General features: G+C 38.0%; 1 protein-coding gene across 1 annotated transcript in view; it reads left to right on the top strand.

Annotated features, from left to right (window-relative positions):
• Positions 1-17461, top strand: part of ano1a (anoctamin 1, calcium activated chloride channel a) — a 52839-nt gene that overhangs the window by 18619 nt on the left and 16759 nt on the right. The window contains exons 4-12 of the mRNA XM_053327973.1: positions 212-310; positions 1617-1768; positions 6634-6688; positions 7275-7326; positions 7711-7766; positions 8898-8939; positions 13651-13715; positions 14243-14377; positions 16291-16451. Of these exons, the coding sequence (XP_053183948.1) occupies positions 212-310; positions 1617-1768; positions 6634-6688; positions 7275-7326; positions 7711-7766; positions 8898-8939; positions 13651-13715; positions 14243-14377; positions 16291-16451 (817 nt within the window). The remainder of the gene's footprint in view (positions 1-211; positions 311-1616; positions 1769-6633; positions 6689-7274; positions 7327-7710; positions 7767-8897; positions 8940-13650; positions 13716-14242; positions 14378-16290; positions 16452-17461) is intronic.

The raw sequence follows: 17461 nt of genomic DNA, 5'->3' as shown, positions 1-17461 counted from the left end.
GTAGATGCAGAGGATATTCCTGTGGATCTAACAGGCAGCAGAGTTTTACATCTGACAGGAAAGCAACATGCTGCTCTACCAGCTTGAATGTTTGTTCCAGTATGTGAACCAAAGCATGTCCATATGGGTAGTTTACAGATTTTTTGAAAATGTCATGCCTCTGCAGTGGTTTTATAGACCTTTTAATATGCAAACTTTGGTTGTATTTCAGTGTAAAATCCCTGGAATCGGCTTCTTGAAGATCCATGCTCCTTGGAATGTCCTGTGTCGGGAGGCTGAGTTTATGAAGCTCAAGATGCCAACAAAGAAGGTACCCCAGCCATCAGCGAACTGTCCATTTCTACATACATTTGTCAAATGCCTTCTGTATGTACTGCACTCTATAATGGTCTAGGGTTTCCTTGCCTTGAGGCTACGTTAAATGGCTCCCTGGCTCTCACAGCTGCAAGTGCTGAGTGGTGGAAAGTGAGAGGATGAATGTGTTACCATTTCACATCCTTTGCATTCATTATAACACCCTAATGATGACATTTTGCGGTCCCTTGTGATGAGAATTTGATTGAACTTTAATAGGAATGTAAAATGTTTGAAAAATCACAATACACAATCACAACAAGCACAATACCTCCTTTGGGACTACTCAGCACAAACCTAAGATTGTTCATTGTCCAAAGATATTGAATATTGACACAAAACATTTGCTGACCTAGTAGTACAAAGATACCAATAATACTGTTTGAAACCTTCCCTAGATCCCTAAATAAATTCTATTAATTAGCACCATACTATCTAAAGTATCACATTTCACTGGAAAAGCTAGCCTCTTTAGGTCTAGATAAATGGTCCATTTTAGTTTTATGGCTACCTCAGTACTCAAGTAGTTTCTAGTGGTTCCAAATCAAGTGTTCTTAAGGTTAGTAAAGGTGTCTAGTCCTGGTCTACCTCTATTCACTATATACATAAATGATAACATCTGTGCCATCCCACAAAGTAATGTAGATTTTATGCAGATGATACAATGTTATATATCACAGGCTCGGGTTCTCTTAACCTTGCATTACAAACCTGCAGTTTGCTTTTGATGCATTTAATCACTTCTTATCAAACACGAATACTAAAAATTGACAAAAGAAAATGTGGGAAACCCATGTGGAATACCTGGCTGGCAAATTGAAAGTTAAAATAGGATTTCTGTAGAGAAACAAATACTGTTTCTCTTCCTCCAGTCAGAAGACCAGTGACCAATCTGCAATTGTGTGTGCTCTTACTGTGTCGATACTGTGTATATGCCTGCCTCTCCACCCACTTTAAAGCCTCTTAACAGTGTGTATCATGGCTCACTTATCATAAATGATAAATTCCTCACTTACCATTGCATCTCAAATACAAAGTGGAATGGTCTTCTGTAACCAACAGAGTGCAGATGCACTGTACATTGTTTATCTATAAGGCCCCACTGGAAAAATGTGCTGACTCACTCCGTTCTCTCATCACATATGAATACAGAAATTACACTGTCAGAGTCCAGTACATTTTAACGTTGATTTCTTGAAAAGCAGATCTTGATATCAATAAGAGGATTCATGGTCTACATTGTTCTTTTTCCTCCTTTGCAGGTTTACGAGGTAAAACAAGGAAGTAACGTGGTGGAGAAGATACGATTGTTCATTCACAAAGTCACAGCTCCTCTCCACCCAAAAGTGGATGCCAACCGACCAGACAGTGTCAAATCACTCTCTCACCCTTTCTCCAGAGAGAAGCAGCATCTGTGAGTAAATCTCAACTGTGAAGTGCAATATTTCTCACTTCTGTAGCTTTGTCCAACTCAAGTCATCAGTAAGATCATCAGAGTGAACATAACCTGGTTAACAGAAATCAATGCGTTAAACCCTGTACATACAATCATTTGATAAAGGCTTACAAGTATAAGCTACCTGCTCAGTACCAAACAACAGGAAGTTAGTAGCTAGCTGGGGAACACAGTGGAGCATTTCTCGGGAGGGTTAAGGTTAGGGTTAGGGTCAAAACTCAGTATATTCAAGCAAGAAATTCCCCTAAAACTCCCAAAATAATATAACATTAATATGAATATGAAGAAAGAGCCCTGGACATAGGGAGTACAAGGGGACATTGGCTCCCCCACTTTATTCCCCTGCATTGTTTTTAAGTTGTGAATCTCTATATCCCCTCTAATGTAAAGAAGATGTTTCAATCATTCCCATCCACTCAAATACAATAGGTAAAATAAAGCAGGTAAACATAAAATAGGAAGAATATAATACAGTAAAATGACTAAATGTTTCTTAATTGGGTGAGTACAGCACATGTGGGCAACAAGGCAGTAAATTCACTTGTTTTGAAAGTTCACATGAATTGATTAATTCATGATATGATGGTCCAAAGCATTTCCTTGTTAAATACAATAGAGGTGTTCACAAAGTTTATTTAGGCTTCTGTAGACATTCTCATAACAGCATGACACGATTATAATTTGCAATGTTTTTTTTCTGATTTATCATTAAATATGCATTTGGGGCATAGCTTGCTAACAATGCAAGGACAACTTTAACATTCCTATCACCTGCTTGCTGTTACTCAGCTACAGAATTATTACTTGTGTTGTCCTGTAAATGTTTGTTGTAATTGAACAAAAAAAAAGCTTGTATCTATTCCCACAAGCACTAATTAGCTGCTTTGTGTTAGGAATTACACCACCACCCTGTGATGCATGCCAACTATAATTACTCTGCAAAAGTTTAGTGAGAGTGTCTAGTCTACCACCACACATGCACACACACACTTTTTGGCCTCCACACTTCTGAAAGTGATATGGCACCACTGATATGTATCCTAAGACTATATCCTGATTAATAATGTCAGACTTGTTTATATAGGTATCAGACATGTTTGTATATCCTTTTCCTAAAGTAACAGAGCCCCAGTTTTTCAAATTAAAAGTTATGTAACAGGAAATGTCGAAATGTGACAGAAGAGACTTCTTCAGGATTCTTTAGGATTTCTATCTATATTCTAGCTATATTTCTATATTTCATGTTTTACCTCTGAGTTTAAATGGAATTGGCAGCTGTAGCCACACAGGCACTTTAATGATTGAGGGAGGTAACAACAGCATGAGAGAGGTAACAACCACAGAGGTGTAAATTAGACTAAAAAATCACCCAACAGGCCTATCGAGCTGGCTGACTCAAACATGGCTGGGAAACCGAAGCATGACGCTCTCCTGCTGCGTTGTGCTCAAACTCCCCCGAGGAGGCAAACACAGCTAGTCTGCACAAAAAAAGAATTTAAATATTCTAAACTCTTTGTCAGAGGATTTTGAAAATAACAAAATAAAGCGCTATGATCCACTATAATTGGATTAATTCTAGATTAAAACTGATGACTTTACAGATGTTTCCTGTTCAGTCCCACTCCTTCAAAGGCAGTGATCAGAGAAGAAGAATGTCTTAGCCTGCTGGGACATATGGAGGAGAGAGTGGGCAGTGGGCAGCTATATTTACAGCTCTGACTAACAGCTAGCAGGAGATCACCTTCCACATCTTTTCCATCAGTTAATCTTCATCAATTTAGAAATAATGCAGGGCCAGTTCCCTGAGATTAAGCCTAGTTGTAAATTACAGTGTTGTTCCCTTTTAAACCACATAAACACAATGTGGCTTTGTCAGACATGGTGTTTAATGTTCCTAGATTTAAGACAAGTCTTAAATTAACCAATCAGATGTTCTGAAGAGAGATTAGAATCACTACAGGACTAAATTAAACTCACATTTTTGAAGGTTTAATCTTAGATTGAAACTGTCTTCATATGTAGAGAGGGAGAGAGGTATTTCACACGCTTTCAATGAAAACAACAGCACATATACAGTATTAGCTGATAGAAATCAGCTTCTGAGACACATGCAGTGAAATCATTCCACTGCTTGACACACTCTTATAGTACAGTATTGGCCTGCTTAATAAATAAGTCATTTGTTCTCTCAAATAAGGATCTGAGGTTACACGTTGTTGCAGCTACTCTGGTCAGCTCATATTAATATTGTCAACATTATCACATTCAGTGTAATTGTCTCTTCTACATTTATGTCTATACCATTTTTATGACACGACCAATTTGCAAACCTGGCCAGCTTTGGCTGCTATAACTTACTAATAACTGATAATGATTATGTCAGTAAGTCATCACAATGTGAAAGCTGAAACTGGAACTCATAGTGTTCTTTTATCACTGGGACTTACTGACCTGATTTGAAGTTCTTAATAATGATAATAATAATAACAATAATAATAATAATAATAATAATAATAATAATAATAATAATAATAATAATAATATTAATAATAATAATTAAGAAGCTGAAATCAGTTTAGCATGGGGTCCAAGATTCAAGATGGGGCTTCTACAGAGGAAACCAAGAGCACCCTGATGGGAAACATGGCTGCCTCCAACCACAGAGTGCTACAAGAGCCAAGAGCATCATTGGATGTGAGCTTCCCTCCATCCAGAACATTTACAATGGGCAGTGTGTCATTAAAGCCTGCAGGATTGTTAAAGAGCCCAGTCACCCCCCAAACATGAACTGTTTGAGCTGCTGCCGCCTGGCGAGCAGCACTGTAGCCTCCAGGCCTGGACCAGCGGCTGTTCGCTACCAGGCCATCAGGCTTATGAACAATAGACACCTTTGGCCTGTTGCCTGTCCATTCGTGACACACACAGACACACACACGAATACACATATGTAGCACAAACACAACAAGTGCATACACATTTGCGCATTTATTAAAGTAAGAGCTACACATACATCATTTTACACACACTATACATCATTTATATAACTTATATTTTTTCATATTGTATTTTAAGTACTATTTTTACCGTTGTTTCTATTGTTAATTTATAGATATTTATAGACATATTTATAGTTTAATTGTACTGTATGTCTTTTACTTTTCTAGTACTTTTTACTATTGTTATTACTATTATTTTAAGTATCACAAAGTATTTAACACACATTTAACATAATTTATATTATTTATATTTTAATTGTATTTTTAGAACTACTTTTACAGCTGTTTCTATTGTTATCTTATAGATATTGTTGCTGCAATGTTGAGCTGAAACCCCAAAATTGTACTCTCTTATATTTTCGTGTGATGTAACAATGAAGGAATCTTGAATCTTCTTGAATCATTATTGCAGATTAGCTGTGTAATAATCTAATTAGCAAAAGACAAAGTTGGCTGATTGAGCCACTGAGGAGTTCTCCCTTCATTATCATATAGACCAGGGGTGTCAAACATGCGGCCTGCGGGCCAGATATAGCCCGCCGAGAGGTCCAATCCGGCCCAGTTTCCTTCTTCCTCTTTTCCTTCCTTCCATCTGTCCTTCCTTTTTTCCTTTCTTCGTTCGTTCCTTCTGTCCTTCCTTCCATCTGTCCTTCTTCCCTTCCTTCCTTATTTCCTTTCTTCCATCTGTTTGTCTGTCTTTTCTTCCTTCTCTTCTTCCTTCCTTCCTTCCATCTGCCCTTCCTCCCTTTCCTTCCTTCTGTTCTCCCTTCTTTCCTTCCTTCCGCCTGTCCATCCATCCTTGACTATCTGTCCTTCCTTCCTTTCTTCCTTCCTTCCTTCCGATCTTCCTTCTTGTCTTCTCTTCTCCTCCTTCCATCTGTCCTTGCTCCCTTTCGTCCTTCCATCTTTCCTTCCTGTATTCTCTTCCTTCTCTTCCTTCTTTTCCTTCCTTCCTTCCATCTGTCCATCTTTCCTTCCTTCCTCCCTTCCTTCTTGTCTTCTCTTCTCTTCCTTCCATTTGTCCTTGCTGCCTTTCTTCCTTCCTTCCATCTTTCCTTCCTGTATTTTCTTCCTTCTCTTCCTTCTTTTCCTTCCGTCTTTCCTACCTTTTAATGATCCGGCCCACATGAGATCAAATTGGCCTGCATGTGGCCCTTGAATGAAAATGAGTTTGACACCTCTGATATAGACCATCTATAAACCAGTGCTGGCTCCCTGCTGTATATTAACATACAAAAAAAATAGTATTGCAAGTTTGTTATTTTGTGAGTTGTTGTCTAGACTGAACATTACATATTGAACAAATTGAAAACATTAATAATAAGAAGAATAAACTTCAAAATTGATATTGCACCTTTCATACGAGGGATGTAGCTCAAAGTGCTCCACAGCGGGAAAAAAAATACAATAAAATAATAAAAAATAAATTAAAATAAAATAAATAAAAAATAAAATCATATAAGACTATTTGGAAAAAATCGACATTTAGTAAAAAATAAATTAAAATGTCACAAATTAAAAAACTAATTCAATAAACATGTTTTCAGCTGTTGTTTGAATGTTCACACAGCTCACATCTCTTCTAGCTTAAGTAGAGTATTCATCATGTTGGAGCAGAACTTCCTGTTGTCTTGTGTGTGTGTATAATTGTGTTGTGGATTGTAAAACGACAAAGAGCATGTAATGTAACAACCATTTTACCATTTTAGAGCTTTAAAAACAAGTCAAATAATGTGAATGTTACTATCAATGTGCCGTCTTTATGCTTCAATGTGTGATTCTGGATCTGCAAAACTAAACTGGGTCTATTTTGTTCTTGATTTCTAGATTTGACCTGTCTGACAGAGACAAGTTCTTTGACAGCAAAACCAGGAGCTCAATAGTAAGTGTTGGTTTCAGTAGATTCATGTTCAGGAGCTCACATATGATCTCCAGATGAATGAAACAGTGTTTAACAGTGTGTATGATTTGTTGTATGAATGGTTGTAATAATGTCATTTGTCTACATACATCAAACAACAAAATCCTGACTTTCTCTGGTTGCTAAGCTGTAGTTAACCCCAATAAGACTTCTCACCTCTATGTCAATCTATAGAAGAGAAGCTGCCATGAAGAACAAATGAATTCTGTGAAATCTACATTATACATGGACATAAACACACATACACACCTACACACTACTTGGCAGTCCTTAACTAATGACTGGGTAATGTGATTGACTTCTCATTATTGGATGGAGCTCCTCAATCACAGCAGCTGTAGGCTCCCAGCTGAGCTTCAGCTCTCATCAATAAGAGCGTGTATGAGCAGCAGCATCTCTGAGGATATACTTAAAATACTTAGTGGTGTTCCTGCCTCAATCTCATAATTTCACCTCTGCTTTTTGTACAAGTAAAACCACTCACCTCTTCCTCTTCCTCTTCCTCTTCCTCGTTTTTCAGTGTTTTTAATGTTCGTTGTGTTTCCAGGTCTACGAGGTACTGAAGAGGACAAGGTGCACCCGAGCCAAATACTCAATGGGTAAGACCCCTATAGTTCTAATACAAGGGATAATCAATATGCAATTAATGTGTGTGCTGGTTTCATCAGAGTGTAGTGTAATTACTACCAGCAAACAGTGCATGGTTCATCTCTCTCTGTGTCTTTGATGAGTGTATGTTCAAATCCCATAGCTGGATTTGTTAGAAAATCAGTGAATTTTGGAGCTTTCTTCAAACATTATGTGACTGTCATTTCTGCACTAGAAGAAATGAACTACCTAATATTATCTCTGGGTGAAGAGAGAGCTCTTCTGCTGAATCTTACATCACTCTGTCTGTGTGTGTGTGTGTGTGTGTGCCTGTGTCCTGTCTTGGGATTTTAATCCTGTTGAATACGCTTCTTTTCTCTTTTTTTTTTGTACAGGGATCACCAGTCTGCTAGCCAACGGCGTCTATACGTCTGCTTATCCTCTGCATGATGTAAGTCTCACTGTCACACTCTCAGCCAAGCAGCTTTCTGTCAGACGGCAACTTATAATTTTGTGTTAAATTAAACTCGTTATTCATAACGTGCCTGAAAAAGGAAGGGCCGAATCCACGAAAAGGATTGCTGCTAAACTGGTGCAAAAAAAACAAAAAACAAAAACGCCTGTTCCATTTGCATGTATGTAAATGAGGTAATATTCATACACTGGTGCAAAATCCTCTTTTTATGGAAGTAAGCAAAAAAAACAAACACAGTTCGGGTGGTGCCACTGCTCCTCGTTCTCCCCCCCCTCTCTCTCTCTCTCTGTCTCTGTCTCTGTCTCTGTCTCTCTGTCTCTCTGTCTCTCTGTCTCTCTCTCTCTCTCTCTCTCTCTCTCTCTCTGTAACATTAATTACCATCAGATCCAGACAAAACTGGTGTTAATGAAGCTGCTGCTGGTGCTGCTGGTGCTGCTGGTGTCATGGGCGTAAATGTGCACAGTCTGTTTCTCAGTTTGGAGACGCACTTATCATTTCAGTTGCTGTGTGATGCTGCAGCCAGCTGTGACACACAGCCAGCTGTGGACAACATCAGTACTGATGTTGCAGTTATATCCTTGATACAAAATTGCTGTAAGATTAAGACATTATCTAACATGTTTCATACCCTAACCCTGCATGAGTCATATTAACAGCTGTATTCTGACATTTGACATTTAATTTAATTTTGTTTTAGATGTGAAATACGAAAGAAATAATAGAAGCAAAATACATGGAAGTTAGTTTGTGATTATGAAGAGCTCTGTGTGTGTGTGTGTGTGTGTGTGTGTGCGCGCTTTTCTAAACTAAAAATGCACAATTTGAATCTTTTGTGCTCTCTGCAGTTTTGATTATTGACCAGTCTGTGTGCTGACATGTGAAGAAAAGCCTGCTCTGCTCACTGAAACAGACGCAAAATGAGAGCAAATTTCACTCAGCTGTCAAATGTGTCGGCATATCAGTTGTACAAAATCTTCGTGGATAAGACCTTAAAACAGAGCAGATTGTCAGTGTTAATTCTGCACATTTCACACTGCAATCCATTCTTTGTGGATTTGACCCTATGCGTATGACTGAAAATGGGATTTGTGTCTTTGTGTGTTGCAGGGAGAAATCGAGGGGGTGAATGCAGAACCTAATGACAGGAAGGTAAGTAGAGCACGGCACCATCGGCACGTTAAGTTCATTAGCAAATGCTTTTCATCAGGTGGCTGAGCAAAACAAGCCCAACCTGAAAACAGACAACTGTTCTTTTCTTTCTTTTTAAAGAACTGTTTGGAAAAACAAGCCCAAATTTGCTTATGTAAGATCAACCCTAGCCAGCCCTAAAACAGACCTCTGATGGTCTTATGAACACATAAATTATTATCCTCTCATGTTTTCATTGTTCAAATAAAGGAGGAAAATTTCAGTATTTTTCTCATATTTTTCATAATAATGAAATTAGGGAAATGTGACACCAGTAAAGCAGTGTTAACTGGGTAAGCAGCATGCAAATGAATTTGTGCTTTGCCACTTTGTTAACCAAACAACTGGCTTGGTTAGTTAGATCTCTCTGCAGGTGCAAAGTTTACCCATAGTCAAAATCAAGTGTCAAAAATATGGTACTTGGTTGAGATGTTTCCTTCTAATATGAATAGTATACATGCCAGAGATGACTATGGTGTACTGTATATGGAAGTCCAGGGCTGCCAATATTGAAATGAAATCCTTTAATACAATAGAAAAAAAAGATATGCCATTGTTGTTGACATTAGGAAGGAAAGAAGTTTAGTTGTATGCAGAAACAGTCACATGTTTATAATAACATACTGCACATCCTTCATTTCACAATAAAATGACCAAATGTGTAACAAATGTTCCTGTTTTCAAAATATCACCAACTTCATGCTTGAAATGGTGTCTTCATTTTGAAATAGAAAGTCTCAGGTAGTGTCAGTTAGTTCAGGAGGGCTTGTCCTCTTCTTCATTCTAAATGCAACGAAGCAATACTAATGTACATTGAGAAGTGAAACACGCAATCAATTTCTTATCCTGTTAGGGATTGTCTTAAACAATGACTAACAAAGCATGACACATTACCATACAAGCATGACAGCATTTTTGCATTTCTGAGCCTTTTTACCTCCCACTGTAAGAGAATAACATTAACCAGGCAAGACTAGAAAGAAAATAAGAGCTCTCGCTGATTCTAAAGTCATCTCCTCCCCTGCTAACACGCTCCATAATTATACCGTAGGCTGTGTGTCACTAAGGCAACAGCCTTATAATCCCCCTCTGTTGTTCTCAAGTATCAGAAAAGCTTTAGCTTGGTACTTTGAAGTGCCTCCACAACAATGCACTTACAGGACATATACAATATATCCCATTCCCACATATACATGTGCATGGGCTTGTTTCATAGATGGGTTTTCCTCGTCTGGAGGAATGAGAATGTAGTTTGCTGTCGCTGCTCAGACTGAGAGCTCCTCCGGGCCTGCCTCTTGTGATTAAAAGCCTTCATTTGTCTGTGAATGGATTGTGTGATTGTGTGTGAAAATGTTCCACAGTTTCACAGTGATTTATACTCTCTGTTCCTAGTACCAGCAGTGCAGAGCGCAAATCCAGTCAACTGATGCTAATCATAATGACCATCACAGTGGTGATTTGCATATAAATGTGTTTGACCACATGATACTCTATACTCACACATATACACATACACTTAGTTGAACACACATATATATCAGTGTTGTTTTATTTATCATAAGCATTTGGTCAATCTTCCATATGAACACATGAAGTCATACACAAGATATTATGAAATATAGTTCCATGCATGTCTAGAATTAATAACCCAATTAATTGTAATCTCCTCAATTACACAGTCCAGGCTTTTCCTACATTAAACGAGTCTAAAACATGTGTAACAAAATCATTGAAGCTCAAAGGTCCATACAAGCTTTTCCTTGTAGTGAGACCAAAGTTACAATTTTGCTTCATTTATACTGTATGATGAGTACTGTTAGCGAGTTCCATACATGGGTCATTTGGCATCAGCGTCATTCACTGATGAAGAGTTGAAATGCAGATCTTTAAAGCTTAAGGTCAAAATGCTCATAGACTTGAGTTTGACAGGAAATACAAAATTAATTACATTATTATTTGAGATTAGGAAAATAGAACAGTAACCAACAAAAGAGAAATGTGTAGGAGGAGCCAATGAAATGTCTGGTTGCCCTCCTATTGTGAGACATACAACATACAAACTTGAAAAAATGTGGGATAAAACCAGTGGAACCATGAAATATGAGAGCAGTTATTATAGTAACTTTACTCGATTACTCAACTTCAGTAATTTTTAAATATGAGACGGAGAACAGAAGTCGTCGAACAGCCAACTGGGATCTTTATTGCAGATATTCAGCATCAATACAAACAGCAACGATAGACCAACGAACGGCAAAACAGCCCCGAAGCACGCCCTTACAGACCCTTTATACCATTGATTGCGTATGGTGTCGTGCGTCATTGTGTGCGTGCTGGTGGTCAAGTTGACCCAGCATGTTCAGGCTAATATTCAGTTCCTGGAATTCTATTCTTAAGTGGTGGTGGCCAAATCTCCCTTGAAATATTAGACATGGTGAAAAACAACTCCTTAAAAGGAGTTGATGGAATAAACATGGTAAGGCCTGTTGAGCAATCTACTAAACTAACCTTTCGCCTCTACTGGTGTTTTCCTCATTCTCACTTCTGATACACATCATGTGGTATCTGCTTCTACATTATGATGTTGAATTACTTAATTGGTCCATAAAGAACAATATGGTTAATTTCTTAAATGATTTGAGACTACTAAACTTGTAGCGTTAGATGAGAATGTAAGCAGCACATTTATTTCTGTCTAAGGATGTCTATCGTCTGGAAATATGACTTCATCCAAAAGTAAAACAATCCACCTACCAGCACCTCTAAAGCTCACTAATTAACACATATATCTCACTTGCTTGTATCGTGTATGCAATGTCACCTCAATCCTTATTCCCCAGGTCTTCCTTTGCCTGAAGACCTGTAATTGGGCGAAATGTTGCAAAAAAAGAGAGCTCTAAGAAGTTAGAACAAGTGCATATTTCCAAAACCTGTATAAAAGCAGGCACCAGTCAATAAGAAGAAACCAAATGAAAAACATGTCCCACTCATTTGGTGCCCTTGCATTGATTTCTTGTCACCCAGCACCTGCTTTGGATGCATGACCATATAACTGTTGTGGTCTCAAAATGCATCACATGCTTACCACTGCTGCCTGATGAGTCTGTTTTCATGAATATGTTTCATCAGTTGCTGTTGTATTTTTTTATACTGTATCTTCAATACCTTGGAGAACTGGCTGCCATGGGCAGTGATACACAATACCATGAATTCTTCAATGCAAGCCTGGAGGGGTTAAATTAATTTCACCAGTAGCTGGCACACTTCATTATTTGCACAGCACTCATTTCATCAGTACAACAGAATTGTGTTATGCTCACCACTCTTCTGCTCTATGTTTCTTTTTTTAAATTTCTTGTTCTAAATGTATTCCAATCACATCTACTTTGCTGTTCTTTCAGTCATAGTCAAATGACTGGTGTTGAATATAAGCACTTCTTGCACGTTTCATATCAATCCTTTGGGATGCAATTTGTGTCGAGATTTGTACCCTTTAATCCTAAAATCAGTGGAAACTACCTTTACAAAGATGGTAAATTGTTAAGGATGCAGCATCAAAAAATCCACTTTGGAACCTTTTTAGATCTGGGTTCAAAATCATCAAATCATTTACACGTTATCCAGTCTTTCTTTTTACAGCTACATTGATGCCTGTGTGTAAACTGAAGATGTTGAGAAGCAAACTCAAAACATACTTAATAATGTGATATCACAAAATAATATCAATCAGAATGAAGTCAAGAAAACCTTGTTAGATGATACAGTACCATCGCTCAATCAAATCAGTTACAATGGGGTATCTGTATTGTGTTTAGCACTATCAATACATTTTTTGCTTTACTAATAAGGGCTGGGTATCAGTACTCAATACCTTTAAGGTATCGACCGAAATATGTCTCCCATCAAATGATACCTGTAGTCAATCATTTTTGCACCTAGAACTAGAAAATATGACTATTTGTATGGATTTGCTCAGCCAATCAACGCAAGCGTTCTTCAATTTAATGCAACATGTGATTGGCCCACTGCCACAGCAGCTACAACCCACCTGTGGTGTTGAAGTCGTGGTGAATTTGAGTTAGCGTGCTTAGTAGTTCTGAAGACATGATACCACCTAAAGTGTGTCTACACTACACGCCTGTGCCACCGGATAAAAGACTACTCAGTTGGTGTCAGTATCACTTTAAGGGTACTTGGATTGGTAATGGTATTGTCATTTTTTAAACTCTACCCATCCCTATTACTAAGGCACCAAATGTCCCATCAACAGGGAAAAACTCCTCTATACATGTATATATATTTTTGCTGGATTGAAAACGTCTGGACATAAAGATACAACTTTTATCTTCATAAAAGTTCTCCTAGAACAAATGCCACTCGTACTAAATGGTGGCATTTCTAAATAGCCTAAATTGTTCTGAAAAAGCAATATATGGCATGCATTGGTGGCACATACTGTATCGTGACTGTGCCATAAGCCAATGAATGGAGATTAAAAGAGTTAAACAGCCTAGAGTTCAAGAGTTAAAATAAAACCTACCGCAACAGGAAAGGATTGCACCCCTTTAGTATGCATATATATATATAAAAATACTGAAAAAATGTGTGTCTAATAAATACGAGAATTGATGATGTACCAATAACAGTTGTTGTGTCTTGCTTGTCTTCACAGCTGCTGTATGAAGAGTGGGCGAGCTACAGTGTCTTCTACAAGTACCAGCCTATAGGACTCATCAGGTCAGATCGATAGCAGTGCTCCTGTCACACACATCAACTGAATTAACCACACATTTCCCAACCTCGGCCCAGTGCTCTGACAGTAGCATAAACTTCCGTCACTGCACCAAAGCCAGAGAAAGACAGATGAGGATGCTCACAAGCAGACTGATGTTTCTTCTGTTGCAACAGTAATCCTGCAGAAACTGGTGTTATCAAGCCCTCAAATAATCATATCAAAGGCTTCATTAGCATTAGAAAATTATACTGCTTCCATGATTGTTGCAGAAACCTTGTTTTGGCAGTTGATGGAGGGGGTAAAGGCTGCTGAGAAAATCATTTCCAGCATCAGTAAAACCATGAGAAAACACAGGAAGAGACTGATCTTAGGGGAAATGTGGCTTTAATATTGAGAAACAATACTAAATCACAGTCACCATATTCTGATTTGTGAAGGGAATGGTATTATGATACGTTTCATAGTTGATGTGACAGTGTCGTATTGAGGTTGTAAATATGGCACATTTCAATGGTATCTCCTCCCACAGGAAGTATTTCGGGGAAAAGGTTGGACTATATTTTGCCTGGTTAGGAGTCTACACACAGATGCTGATCCCTGCAGCCATCGTGGGAGTCATTGTATTCCTCTATGGCTGTGCTACTGTGGATGATAACATACCTAGGTACTCACACACACACACACACATGAACACAAACACACATCCTGTCTCTTGTATATGTTTTTTTTCATTTTCTATTGAATTAAAATGGGAAGAAATAGCCTACTTCCAAAGTAAAAATATCTGCAAAACATATTTTCTGTCTAAAGCTAAAATAATGTTGCCCTTTTTTCTTTCTGAAGCTATTCTTAAATATTGTAATTAGCATTGCAGTTGTTACAAATCCCATAACATCAATGTGTAGCTCATTTACTGAGATCCAATAGAAAACTAGTTGAAGTCCAGTATGTCTTAACTCTCCTTGTGTTGGTCAAAATTGACTTGTGATTATGTGCTGCCATTAAGAAATGTGAAATGGTTTCAAAACAGTATCATGACTAAACTTTGACATATACCAGTCAGTGATAATTCATCAACAAATCATCACATTTCCCTGTGATTCTTAAATTTTACTGCTTATTAACCGCAATTTCCAAAAAATATGTGGTAGTACGTTGGAATGAAGTTGGCTAAAAAGGTCTAATACATAATTTAAACCTTAATGCTTTACAAACAGTCAAACCAGACTGAAGTTGGACCAAAGTTGACAATAGGACGGTTAATTCAACTTACAATGTATAGTTTTTGTAAAGACAGAGTTATAAACATTGTCTTGATGTGTTCCATTCACTAATGATAGAAGGCCAGTTGGATCATCCTTTGAAATTTACCATTGGAACCAATATGCTATGATACCAAAACCATACTTTCTATAAACTATTAACCAAATAAGTTCTCATGTTGTCTAACCATACTGTATGTAACCACCAACTTTGACAAAATAAAATAGTGTAAAAGGGAAAAAAAGAATAAGACATTTGATGCTAGCTTTCAGTTTACAATACTCAGTCCTACAAACACATTTCAAACATTATTGATCGAGTACTGAAGTTATATTCTGAGGCTTGGTAATAAGAAATACTGACTGTAAAATTGTTTAGTTTCCAAATGTTACTTTTTGAGACACAGTGAACTGTTTTTGTCTTTAGTCCAAATGTATTCATTTGTTAGCAATTCAAATAGCCTAGCTGGCTAATGTAGCATAACCAATGTTAAAATGTGTATACATTAAACCTACATCCATTGATTTTTGGTCACTTGGGAGCAGTGAGACCAGCTGTAAACACAACACGGACCTTTTATCACCTCATAAAGTTTCCTATTTACACATCCTGCAGACTCAGGGCAACGTTAGCATTCATATGCTAGGAGAATGGGTGTTCTGGAAACTCTGATAAGAAACATTGAGACTGAACAAAAACAATTGTTGTTGCTGAGCTTTGTGATAATCGTCAAAGAACGCATTCTCCTCATTGCCGTTGATCTGTGATTAAAATCTGATGAGATTTTCACAGCAATACTTTTAGAAACATAGTACTAATCGAACTACTGCGTTGCACAAATGACTTCGTCTTTGGTCTTAGAGACCAACCCTCAGATTGACTCCACCTATCCACACAAACATATGATTGCCACATAAAAACATAACAGACTTTACATGTGCAAATCATCTCAATTAGAGTTGTGCAATATGATGAAACAGTTCATACCTTGAGGCGAAAGACATTTCGTCTATCTGTTTATCCTGGGGTAGCACCGTCTCTGGGTGGTCTCTCTGTATTAGGAAATAATCTGGCTGTATTAGGCCATAAATACTTAGTCCATATATACTACAATGTTGCAAATCAATGGGTAGGGCTGCTAAATTGCAGTGTTTGGTTCTTTTATCATACTCATCAGCGAGAACAGACAGGGTGTAAATAAACAAAGATTACTTCAGCCAACAGGCCTAGACTCTTGTTCTGATCTGTTTTCACCCTTCCTCCTTCTGTCTTCCACTCCTCCTCTCCATCCACCATCCACCCCTGTTTTGTCAGTATGGAGATTTGTGATGCCAGGAACAACATCACCATGTGTCCACTGTGCGACCGTGCCTGCAGCTACTGGAAGCTGGTGACAGCATGTGGCACAGCCCGAGCCAGCCACCTCTTCGACAACCCCGCAACCGTCTTCTTCTCTATCTTCATGGCTCTCTGGGGTAGAGAAACATTCTCATCCAATATTAAAAACAGCAAACCAAGGGGTTCCACTCATCATTTGATGAGTGGAAAGCTACAAAGGCAGGGTGTACAAAGCTAAGCATTGATGGAACTGTTCAAATTAATACTGCCCTATTTAATTCATTCAGTACAGCTTTTGCAGAAAACTTGGCTACGGTTCCTTAGTTACACATGAAATTTACAATACATATCCACAAAGGTAAGTAAACACACCCAGTGAGAATGTAGCCGATCCTCTTCTGATGTCCTGCCAAATCATGCTGCCATCTGTTAGCAGCAGCAGGGCTTTCAGACCAGGGAGGTGTTATGTGTTTAGATAAGGCTAGTGTCTGACAGAGACCCAGTTTGACAGCCATCTGGATTCACCTAGACCTGTGGAACAGGATGACAGAGAATACCAACATACTGTCTGTAATTATCTCCATTACTGTATGTAATTATCTTCATTGGTTTAGTAAAATAGCAACATGTGTGTGCATGTATGCAGAAGATATAATGACTTATCCTGCAGCCAGTGCTAGTTGAGCTGCATTCCTCATTTCCTCCACTAACTTCTACAGTGAACAACTAAGATAAAATATAGGCATGTGCAAGTATACTAGTTTAACAAAGGACAGGCATGAAGGCCAAAACTAAAACATCAGTGAGCCACGTTGTTGCAATGGGTTACATGTTCAGTCATTGCCATCATCACACACCATTTAGTTTATTTTGACTGAATCACACAAATATCATAATGGTCCTGTAAATACTACATAGAACACCAAATGTGTACTAATCCATCAGTGAAAATAGTCTTCAACAGATGCATTATTTCCTCCTATGTGAGTAACATTTTCTAAAAACTACAACACCCAACTGTTTTGAGAAAATTATTTAACTTTAAACAAATATTTTGGACCTTATACATCTTAAATGAGAAGAGATTTGGGATTTGTTAACATAACACTGTTAGCCCAGTCCTTTATGTTTATCTTCTGTTAGACAT

The sequence above is a fragment of the Scomber japonicus genome, chromosome 1, assembly GCF_027409825.1.
Source record: "Scomber japonicus isolate fScoJap1 chromosome 1, fScoJap1.pri, whole genome shotgun sequence".
NCBI lineage: Eukaryota > Metazoa > Chordata > Actinopteri > Scombriformes > Scombridae > Scomber > Scomber japonicus.
This window is presented reverse-complemented; position numbering and strand designations above follow the sequence as displayed.